Genomic DNA, 12,198 nt, shown 5'->3' on the forward strand with positions numbered 1-12,198 from the left:
GAATCCAGGTTTATTCTTCTAAATGTGGCTTGTCAATTATACCAGCACCATTTGTTGAAAAGAGCGTCTTTTCTCCACTTTATGTGTTTGCTTTGTCAAAGTTCAGTTGGCTGTAAGTATTTGGATTTATTTCTGAGTTCTCTATTCTGTTTCATTGGTTTATGTTCCCATTTTTGTACCAGTACCATGCTGTTTTTGTGACTATAGCTTTATAGTATATTTTTATATCAGGTAGTGTGATGTCTTTAGATTTGTTCTTTTTGCTTAGTCTTGCTTTGGCTATAGTATTTTGATGGGAATTGCATTGAATTTGTAGATTGCTTTTGGCACTATGGCCATTTTCACAATATTGATTCTACCCATCCATAAGCATGGAATGTGTTTCCATTTGTTTGTGTTATCTATAATTTCTTTCAACAGTGTATTGTAGTTTTCCTTGTCTTTTACCTCCTTGGTTAGGTATATTCCTAAGATTATTTTTGTTTTGCGTTTTGTTTTCACAGCTATTGTAAAAGGGGTTGAGTTCTTGATTTGACTGTCTGCTTTGTCACTGTTGGTGTCTAGAAGTGATATTGATTTGCATACATCAATTTTGTATCTGAAAACTTTGCTGAATTATTTCATTGCCTCTAGGAGCTTTATTGAAAAGTCTAGGGTTTTGAAAGTAATGCTGTTTATTTCTATTTTCTGCTTGCTCTGTGTAGGACTTCCCATACTGTGTTGAAGAGGCACGGTGAGAATGGGCATCCTTGTTTGTTCCAGTTCTCAGAGGGAATGCTTTCAACTTATCCTCATTCAATATTATTTTGGCTTTGGGTTTGTTATAGATGGCTTTTATTATATGGAATCCTGAATTTTGTTGAATGCTTTTTCTGCATCTATTGAGATGACCATGTGATTTTTGTTTTTATTTCTTTTTATGTGGTGTATCACGTTTACTGACTTGCATATGTTAAACCATCCCTGCATCACTGGTATGAAACCCACCTGATAATGGTGGATTCTCTTTTTGATATGTTTTTGGATTCAGTTAGCCAGTATCTTCTTAAGTATTTTAGCGTCTATTTTCATCAGGGACATCAGTCTGTGGTTTTCTTTTTTTGGTTAATGCCCTTTTGTGGTTTTGGTATTAGGGTGATGCTGGCTTCATAGAATGAATTACAAAGGGCCCCTCTTTCTCTATCTTTTGGAATAGTGTCAATAGAATTGGTACAAATTCTTTTTTCAGTGTCTGGTAGAATTCTGCTATAAATCTCTCTGGCCCTAGACTGTTTTTGGTTGGTAATTTTTTTGTACACATTTACCCTTATTGTAAGAAAGCAGCTTGTATAGTTGTAACATTTAAAACAGAGCATCATCTTTCCTTTTGGTGAAACAAAAAGAAAATTTAAAAATAAACAGAAATACAATTACAATAGAGAATGCCAATTCCAAATAAGATTCTACAGTTTCTGCTGCTTCTCCCATTGAGTGGCAGAGCTTAAGTCATCATGTGGAGAGAATTTATTTTAAGAATGTCATCTTATGCCAGGCACGGTGGCTCATGCCTGTAATTCTGACACTTTGGGAGGCCAAGGTGGGCAGATCATGAGGTCAAGAGATTGAGACCATCCTGACCAACATGGTGCAACCCCATCTCTACTAAAAAAAAAAAAAAATACAAAATTTAGCCAGGGGTGGTGGCGTACACCTGTAGTCCCAGCTACTTGGGAGGCTGAGATAGAAGAATCACTAGAAACAGGAGGCAGAGGTTGCAGTGATCCAAGATTGTGCCACTGCACTCCAGCCTGGTGTCAGAGCAAGACTGCATCTCAAAGAAAAAAAAAAAAAGTCCTCTTAAACACCACAAGATCTGTCAAATATCACAATTAAACATGCCAAAGGAGAAGCCATGTTGTCAGAATATCCACTTAACCTACTCAAACATCTCAAAACCACCCTTTGCTGACCTTCTATAACTCCATTTTTTGAAGGGTTTTTTTGTTTTTTGTTTTTTGTTTTTTTTTAAACAAGAGAAAGTAGACAGATACATGTTGGTAAATGCTAACTGTTCTTATTTTCCCACAGAGCTTGGTGGTGATGATTCCCTACAGATTTTGATCAGACAGGGATTAAAATGAATTTTGAACAGAAAGGGGTAGAGACTCTTTTCCCATTGTACTCTGTTCAAGGTATTTCACCCAAAATAAGTTGAGAACCATGGTGTAGAGAAGGTTGGTATCTGTCAGTGTTCTATTAGTCATCATCTTTTTTATCCTTCTCTCCTTCTTCCTCTTCATCATTATCTTCTTTTTCACTTTCATCCTCATCCCTCATCCCCTTTCTCATCAATATTTTCTAATCCTTCCTCGTCTACTATTATCAACATCTTTTTCTCCTCCTTCTTCATCATCCATATCGAGAAAGAAGAGTAGTACTGTGATGGGTTTGGCTAAATAGCAACTTTGATGACCTCTCCTAACTCATCATCACTTGGATCAGAATGGTCAGTAAACCAGGTAAAGAAGCTCTCTGGTTCCTCATGCTACCACTTCGTACTGGCTTTATTCTGCATTTGACATGAACATTTCATCAAATCCTTTCCAAATTTCCATTTAATTTTGGTGCTTTGAAGATGGGTCACCACTCTCATTCAGATGAAATTCTTTGAAGAGAACTTTATTTTCAAAGTAAGGATTTCCATCAAAATAAAAATTTATTCTGTATCCTGTTTTAATATCTTCAAATTCTGTCACTTCAGCTCTGGTCAAATAACACAGTCCCTCTTCATCCTCCTCCCCAAGCAGTGCAGACACTTGTGGATGGTTGGCAAATGTTGTTACCCAAAACTTTGGGATTTGATTTTTTTTCTTCTTCTGGGTTTGGGTTTGGTTTGTTCTTGTTTCTCTAGTTCCTTGATGCACATGCTCTTTCAGGTTTTTTTTGATGTAGGTGTTTAGGGCTATGAATTCTGATGATCTGATATGGTGATCAATCCTGACTTATTCTGAGAAAAATGGTTGGCAGAATTTCTTTCTTTTTTTTTTTTTAAATGGAGACGGAGTTTCACTCTTGTTACCCAGGCTGGAGTGCAATGGCGCGATCTCGGCTCACCGCAACCTCCGCCTCCTGGGTTCAGGCAATTCTCCTGCCTCAGCCTCCTGAGTAGCTGGGATTACAGGCACGCGCCACCATGCCCAGCTAATTTTTTTCGTATTTTTAGTAGAGACGGGGTTTCACCGTGTTGACCAGGATGGTCTCGATCTCTTGACCTCGTGATCCACCCGCCTCGGCCTCCCAAAGTGCTGGGATTACAGGCTTGAGCCACCGCGCCCGGCCCCAGAATTTCTTATATTTCTGTTCTACTTTCAAAATCTCCTCACTGATTTGTTCATTAAGTCTGTCTATTTTATTTTGTACTTCATCAATGTGTTCGATTGCTTCTTGCTAGTTTTTTTTCTCCCTTCTTAGGCAAGCTTGCAGAGGCTAATGTCTCCTCCAGTCCCAGAGCAGGAGGTGGTCTTGATTTCTTCTTTTGAGGAGGGAGTGCTTTCTGGTATTTGGGAAGCCATGCTGCTAGGGAAGTCCAAGAACTAGACCACGAGTCTTTTTCTCATCCGGAAGCAGGCAGAACACTTGTTGGTAATTTTTAAATTACCATTTCAATCTTGCTACTTGTTACTAGTCTGTTCAGTGTAGTTAATTATTTCTGATTTAAGCTGAATGGGTTTTATTTTTCTAGAAATTTATTCATTTCTTTTAGGTTTTCTAGTTGGTGTACTTAAAGATGTTCATAGTAGCCTTGAATGATCTTTTGTATTTCTGTGGTGTCAGTTGTAATATCTCCCATTTCATTTCTTATTGTGGTTATTTGGATTTTCTCATTTTTTCTTGTTTAATCTTGCTAATTGTCCATCAACAGTATTTATCTTTTTAAAGAGCCAGATTTTTGTTTTATTTATCTTTTGGTTTTTTGTTTGCTTGTTTCAATTTATTTTACTCTGCTCTGATTTTGTTTTGTTTTTTTTTCTTCTGGGTTTGGGTTTGGTTTGTTCTTGTTTCTGTAGTTCCTTGAGGTGTGACCTTAGAGTGTCAGTGTGTGCTCTTTCCGTTTTTTTGATGTAGGTGTTTAGGGCTATGAATTTTCTTTTTAGCACCACCTTTGCTCTATCCCAGAGGTTTCGATAGGTTGTGTCACTTTTGTTGTTGAGTTTGAAGAATTTCTAAACTTTCATCTTGATTTTGTATTTGATGCAATAATTATTCAGGAGCAGGTTTTTAAATTTACATGTATTTGCACGATTTTGAAGTTTCCTTTTGGAGCTGAATTCCACTTTATTCCACTGTCGTCTGAGAGAGTGCTTGATGTAATTTCAATTTTCTTAAATTTATCGAGGCTTGTTTTATGGCCCATTATATGGTCTATTTGGAGAAAGTTTCATGCACTGTTGAATAGAATGTGTATTCTGCAGTTGTTGACTGGTATGTTCTGTATATATCTGTTAAGTCTGTTTGTTCCAAGGTATAGTTTAAATCCATTGTTTGTTGACTTTCTGTCTTGATGACCTGTCTAGTGCTGTCAATGGAGAATTGAAGTCCCCACTATTATTGTGTTGCTGTCTATCTCATTTATTAGGTCTTATAGTAATTGTTTTATAAATTTGGGATCTTCTGTTAGGTGCATATTTGTTTAGGATTGTGATAGCTTTCTGCTGAACAAGGCCTTTTACCATTGTACAATGTTCTTCTTTGTCTTTTTTAACTGCTGTTGCTTTAAAGTTTATTTTGTCTGATGTAAGAATAGCTCTTATAAACCTCTTGTTTAGCATAATATTGTGGTGTTCTCTGGCTTAGGTGAGTGGCAAGCCATTTTCATGAATTACATCAGGCCATTAGGAGAAAAAGTATCCACATTTTCTAATTTTTTAATAATGGTCTGAGTTCCTATTTCTCTCATTAATTATTATTCAATTTATTTGTAAATCTTTAAATTTTTTACCTTCGTATTTTTATGATTGCTTTCTAAAATTTTTATATATTTTTTTATTGGGCCATGTTGCCCTAGTATTTTATACACATTGTAATCGTTGATTAAAATTTTTACATCAAGAAAGCTACCTGTTACAGTCTTCATAACGTAGCCTTGTCCTGGGATAGTCTGAAACCAACTGTCTTGGCTAGAGATTCTGAGAGTCTCTCAAAAGTGTTCTTAGAATGCATCTTATCTGAAATTTTGTTTTTATTTTTATTTATTTATTTTAGCTAAAGAACATTATTCATGTTTCTTCTCAATAATCACTTGCTACATCTATTTTTTTTTTTTTTTCCTGTGGTACTGCAGTCTCTGCTGCTGTAACATTTAACTTTGGTCTCAGCAGACTAAAGTTGTCATTTTTAAGTATGCCATCATTTTTTCCAGCACTTTATGTCATGAGAGACAAAAGCCAGTTTCTGCAAAAGCCCATAGAAGCTAGAAATAAATATGTATGTACCATTATCCAGGAGTTGACAATTTATTATTATTTTCTTTTTTTTGAGACAGAGTCTTGCTCTGTCACTCAGGCTGGAGTGCAGTAGCAAGATCTCATCTCACTGTAATCTCTAGATCCCAAATTCAAGTGATTGTCTCAGCCTCCTGAGTAGCTGGGACTATAGACATGTGCCACCACACATGGCTAATTTTTGAATGTTTAGTGGAGATGAAATTTTTCCATTTTGACCAGACTGGTCTTGAACTCTTGATCTCAGGTATTAAAAAAAAAGAAAGAAGTCAAGTGGTCTTGGACTCTTGAACTCAGGTTAAAATAAAAAAGTCCATTTGTTCTAAGGTATAGTTTAAATTCATTGTTTCAGCCTCCAGGTTTAAATCCACTTGCCTTGGCCTCCAAAAGTGCTGAGATTACAGGTGTACGCTGCCATTTCCAGCCAGCAATTTACTTTGAAAGACACTGTTATTTTGGGAAGCAGGAACAGCTGGGTTGGGAAACTATAATAGACTTCTCTTTCATTCTATGTGGTTCTTTGCATTGTGCTTACTTGGGGTACTGCACACACTTAACTCATTTATAAATTTTCCTCAAATGTATTTTGGTCAGTATGCTTTTGTTGCATTTATATGTCTGTGAAGAAATTAGGGCCTCTTATTTTGCTGCGCCATCTTGCTTATGTGGTTTGTATAATTTTATAGGTTAGATTTGTCAAGTATATTTATCTGAGTCTAGCAAGTGGAATAATTTATTTTCATTTCTTTCAGCTATGTGTTCTCATTTTACACAAGATGTTTGGCCAGAGAAGAGCATTAAAGATTCTTTCCAAGAAGTAATACTGAGAACATATGCGAGATGTGGACGTAAGAATTTACAGTTAAGAAGAGACTATAAAAGTGTGAATGAGGGTAAGATGCCCAAAGGAGGTTATAATAAACTTAACCAGTGTTCATCAACTACCCAAAGAAAAATATTTCAGTGTAATAAACATATGAAAGTTTTTCATAAGTATTCAAATTCAAGTAGAAATAAGATTAGACACACTAAAAAGAAAACTTTCAAATGTATAAAATGTGGCAAATTATTTTTCATGCTTTCACACTTAATTCAACATAAGACAATTCATACTAGAGAGAATTTCTACAAATGTGAAGAATGTGGCAAAGCCTTCAAATGGTTCTCAACCTTTACTAAACATAAGATAATTCATACTGAAGGCAAACCCTACAAATGTGAAGAGTGTGGCAAAGCTTTTAAGTGGTGCTCAAAACTTACTACACATAAGGTAATTCATACTGGAGAGAAACCCTACAAATGTGAAGAATGTGGCAAAGCTTTTAACCATTTCTCAGGCATTAGAAAACATAAGATAATTCATACTGGAAAGAAACCCTACAAATGTGAAGAATGTGGCAAAGCTTTTAGCCAGTCCTCAACCCTTAGAAAACATGAAATAATTCATAGTGGAGAGAAACCCTACAAATGTAAAGAATGTGGCAAAGCTTTTAACCAGTCCTCAAATCTTACTGACCATAAGAGAATTCATACTGGAAAGGAGCCCTACAAATGTGAAGAATGTGGCAAAGCTTTTAAGTGGTGCTCAAAACTTACTGCACATAAGGTAATACATACCGGAGAGAAGCCCTACAAATGTGAAGAATGTGGTAAAGCTTTTAATCATTTCTCAGGTGTTAGAAAACATAAGATAATTCATACTGGAGAGAAACCCTACAAATGTGAAGAATGTGGCAAAGCTTTTAACAATGTCTCAACCCTTACAAAACATAAGAGAATTCATACTGGGGAGAAACCCTACAAATGTAAAGAATGTGACAGAGCTTTTAAGCAGTCCTCACACCTTACTAGACATATAAGAATTCATACTGGAGAGAAACCCTACAAATGTGAAGAATGTGGCAAAGCTTTTAGCCTGTCCTCAACCCTTAGAAAACATAAGATAATTCATACTAGAGAGAAACCCTACAAATGTGAAAAATGTGGCAAAACTTTTAGCCGGTCCTCAAATCTTACTACACATAAAAGAATTCATACTGGAGAGAAACCCTACAAATGTGAAGAATGTGGCAGAGCTTTTAAGTGGTGCTCAAAATTTACTGCACATAAGGTAATTCATACCGGAGAGAAGCCCTACAAATGTGAAGAATGTGGCAAAGCCTTTAATCATTTCTCAGGCGTTAGAAAACATAAGATAATTCATACTGGAAAGAAACCCTACAAATGTGAAGAATGTGGCAAAGCTTTTAGACAGTCCCCAACCCTTAGAAAACATAAGATAATTCATACTGGAGAGAAACCCTATAAATGTGAAGAATGTGGCAAAGCTTTTAACAATCTCTCAACCTTTATGAAACACAAGAGAATTCATACTGGAGAGAAACCCTACAAATGTGAAGAATGTGGCAAAGCTTTTAGCCAGGCCCCAACCCTTAGAACACATGAGATAATTCATACTGGACAAAAACCCTACGAATGTAAAGAATGTGGCAAAGCTTTTAAGCAATCCTCACACCTTACTACACATAAAGCAATTCATACTGGAGAGAAACCCTACAAATGTGAAGAATGTGGCAAAGCTTTTATTCAGTCCTCACACCTTACTACACATAAAACAATCCATACTGGAGAGAAACCTTACAAATGTGAAGAATGTGGCAAAACTTTTAAGCAATCCTCGCACCTTACTAGACATAAAGCAATTCATACTGGAACAAATCTCTACAAATGTGAAGAATGTGGCAAAGCTTTTAACCATCCTTCAGCTCTTACTAAGCATAATTCATACTGCAGAGAACACCTAAAAATTTGAAAATGTAGCATAGCTTTCAACCATTTTACAAACCTTTATACACATAAGATAATTTATACTAGAGACAGACCCTATATATGTGACAAATGTGGCAAAACTTTTAACCAGTCCTCAAACCTTACTAGACAGAAAACAATCCATACTGGAGAGAAACCCTACAAATGTAAAGAATGTGACAAAGCTTTTAACCATTTCTCAAATCTTACTAAACATAAGATAATTCATACTGGAGAGAAACTTTACAAATGTGAAGAACGTGGCAAAGCCTTTAACCAGTCCTCACACCTTAATACACATAAAATAATTGATACTGGAGAAAAACCCTACAAATGTAATAAATGTGTAAAGTTTCTAACCATTGCCATTGCTCAGCCCTTACACAAAATGAGAGAATTCTCAAAAAAGATAAACTCCACAAATGTGAATAATATGGCAAAACTTTTAACCAGTTCTTATATCTTACTGAACGTAAGATAATTCATACTAAAGAGAAACCCTACAAATGTGAGGAATGTGGCAGAACTTTTAATCACTCTTCAAATTTTACTAAACGTAAGATAATTCATACTAGAGACAAACACTACAAATGTGAAGAATGGGCAAAGCTTTTAACCAGTCCTCAAACCTTAATCAACATAAAATAATTTATACTGTAGAGAAATGCTACAAATGCAAAGAATTTGGCAAAACTTTTAAGTACTTCTCAAAAGTTACTGAACATAAGATAATTCATACTGGAGAGATAACTTTACAAATATGAAAAATGTGGCAAAGCTTCTAACGGGTTCTCAAATCTTACTGAATGTAAGATATATTAGAGACAAATTCTACAAATGTGAAGAATGTGGCAAAGCTTTTAACTGGTCCTCAAACCTTATTGAACGTAACATTATTCATACTGGAGAGAAGCCCAACAAATATAAAAATACGGCAAAGCTTTTAACGATTTTCAGACCTTACTCAACGTAAGATAGTTTATACTGAAGACAAACTTTAGAAATGTGAAGAATGTGGCAATGTTTTCAACCAATTCTGAAACCTTACTAGACATAAGAAAATTCATATTGGAGAAAAACCTTACAAATATGAAGACCGTGGCAAAACTTTTAGCCAGTCCTCAACTCTTACTAAACAAGATAATTCAATGGTAGAGAAACACTGGAAATGTGAATAATGTCATAACCATTCTTCAATTCTTAATAAACAATTTATACTGGAGAGAAACCTTGCAAACGTGAAGAATGTTGCAAAGCTTTTAACTGGTTCTTAAACCTTACTGAACATAAGATAATTCATAATGGAAACTAGCCCTACAAATGTGAAGAATGTGGCAAAGCCTGTAACCATTTCTCACACCTTATCACACATAAGATAATTCATATCCTACAAATGTGAAGAATGTAACAAAGTCTTTAACTGGTCTTCAGCTCTTACTAAACATAAGAAAATTGATACAGAAGATAAATCTTACAAATATGAACATTGTCACAAAGGTTTGAAAACTGTTGCTCACCTGAATTCCAGAACTTTGGGAGTCCAAGGTGGGCAGATCATGAGGTCAAGAGATCAAGACCATCCTGGCCAACATGGTGATACCCCATCTCTACTAAAAATAAAAAAATAAAAAATAGCAGGTCATGGTGGCGCATGCCTGTAGTGCCAGCTACTTGGGAGGCTGAGGCAGGATAATCACTTGAACCAGGGAGACAGAGGTTGCAGTGAGCCAAGATCTACCTAGCTCAGCATCCCAAAGTGCTGGGATTACAGGCATGAGCCACCATGCTCAGCTGAAATTTGGCATTTTTAATGTGCTAAAAATTTGGTTTTAAGTGGAGAATTTTCTTACCAATATGACTTCCAGATTAGTTAACTAAAATATGAGGCATACACTGTCCACATGTGAAAGAATTAAATGTTTGCATTTTTTTTTGTTGTTGTTTATTTGTAAAAGAAGAATCTTACTGGATTCTTACACGAAGTGTGGCAAGTATAAAATATGTTACAAAATATATCTTAGAAATTAAATTTATGAGAGTTAATGGTAGGTAAATAATTCTAAATTTAATTTTCTATGATATAGTACAACTTACATTTTCATACAGACTACTATTTTTAAGTGTAAATGTTAAATGTTGCAAAATAATAGAATATACTCTTTGGATTAAAAATTTTAAATAATGTTTATTTTTCATATTACAATTTGGAGAAATTTTTCATTTTTCATATTACAATTTGGAGAAATTTTTCACTCATAATTTTTGTAGTGGGTGAAGTTCAGTCTACAGTTTTTTTGTTTTGTTTTGTTTTTAGTCACCTCACTGTAGGCAACTCTTTGGTCACTTTCTCTGGAAAAATTTTGGAGAAGAAATTATAACAGCTTTTGTATTAAAACATTTCCTGTTATTTTGCATGCAAACTTGCTTACTATGTTCAAACAGTGGCCAATCTTGAGACCATAAGCAACACCTGCCCTGTTAATGTCTTTCATACCATTGCAATCAGCACCAGAAACTCCTGCTTTCTCAAGCTTAAAATAAAACTCTAATGTACATTGGCTCCTCCCATGCATGGTATTGGGTTCAGAACATGATGTTAAATGTCAGAGCTCCTATGGTTATGACTAAAAAATTAAATGACAAAACCAGCATAGAACTATTTTTGATACTATTTAGCCAAGTTAATGACAAATACATGAGAGTATTTGAAAAAATTAGTATCCTTCTATAATGTTTTAAATATATATTTTCAACTTGACAGATAAAACATGTTCTGTAAAACATGATGTTTTAAAGTATATATATATGCATTGTCAAATGCTTAATTTTAGGTAATTAATGCTTTACCTCACAGTTAACATTTTTGTGGTGACAGCACATTACATTGTCCCAGCATTTTTCAAAAATACATATTAACTATAGACACCATGCTGTACAATAAATCTTTTGCCTGTATTACTTCTATGCAACTCTAATTATGTATTCTTTGACAGACATCTTTCTGGAGCCCCCTTCTAAATACCTTGGCATCTGGTGATCACAATTTTACTCTCTACTTCAGTGAGTTTAAATTTTATATAATTCATGTGTAGGTAAAATCATAAAATTTTAATCTTACTGTGCCTGGTTTATTTAAACTAATATAATGTCTTCCAGGTTAATCCATGTGATTGAACATAATAGAATTTTCTTTCTTTTTTTTTTTTTTTTTGAGACGGAGTCTTGCTCTGTCACCAGGCTGGAGTGCAGTGGCACGACCTTGGCTCACTGCAACCTCCACCTCCCGGGTTCAAGCAATTCTCCTGCCTCAGCCTCCCGAGTAGCTGGGACTACAGGCGCACGCTGCCACGCCCGGCTAATTTTTGCATTTTTAGTAGAGACTGAGTTTTACCATGTTGGCCAGGATGGGCTTGATCTCTTGACCTCGTAATCTGCCCGCCTCTGTCTCCCAAAGTGCTGGGATTACAGGCGTGAGCCACCGTGCCCGGCCAATAGAATTTTCTTTCTGAAAGATAAATAGTATCTCATTGGTTATATATACTACATTGTCTGTATTTACTCATTAGATGTTGATTTTGTATTTTTGCTGTTGTGAAGAGTATTGCAAACAACATAGAAGTGCAAATTTTTTTATTCTAATTTGCGTGTGTGTGTGTATATATATATCCAATAGTGAAATTGCTGTGGTATATGGTAGTTTGATTTTAGATTTATGGAGACATTTGTTTCAGTTTTTATAATGGCTGTCCTTATTTACACTCAAACCAGGAGTGTGCAGGCATTCCCTTTTCTTCACATTTTTACCAACACTTTTTTTCTTTTTAATAAGAGTCATTCCAATGTGAGTGATTTTATGTCTCATATATTTTTGGCTTACCTTTTTCTGATAAGTGACACTGAGCATTTTAAA

The 12,198-nt window shown here is 35.2% G+C and overlaps 1 protein-coding gene and 1 pseudogene across 1 annotated transcript in view; one reads left to right on the top strand and one right to left on the bottom strand.

The window, feature by feature from the left end:
- The window catches only part of LOC105726270 (zinc finger protein 99), a 50,391-nt gene extending 39,139 nt beyond the window's left edge, over window positions 1-11,252 (top strand). The window contains 9 exon segments of the mRNA XM_064381554.1: window positions 6,233-8,257; window positions 8,336-8,649; window positions 8,652-8,886; window positions 8,889-9,037; window positions 9,039-9,103; window positions 9,105-9,227; window positions 9,229-9,428; window positions 9,494-9,670; window positions 9,673-11,252. Coding sequence (XP_064237624.1) covers window positions 6,233-8,257; window positions 8,336-8,649; window positions 8,652-8,886; window positions 8,889-9,037; window positions 9,039-9,103; window positions 9,105-9,227; window positions 9,229-9,428; window positions 9,494-9,670; window positions 9,673-9,791 — 3,407 coding nt within the window. The 3' untranslated portion in view covers window positions 9,792-11,252.
- Window positions 2,236-5,113, bottom strand: LOC105726258 (protein SET-like; annotated as a pseudogene).
- Window positions 11,253-12,198: the final 946 nt, after the last annotated feature.

The sequence above is a fragment of the Aotus nancymaae genome, unplaced genomic scaffold (assembly GCF_030222135.1).
Source record: "Aotus nancymaae isolate 86718 unplaced genomic scaffold, 86718_ANA_hifiasm-v0.15.2.pri h1tg000028l, whole genome shotgun sequence".
In the NCBI taxonomy this organism is placed as follows: Eukaryota; Metazoa; Chordata; class Mammalia; order Primates; family Aotidae; genus Aotus; species Aotus nancymaae.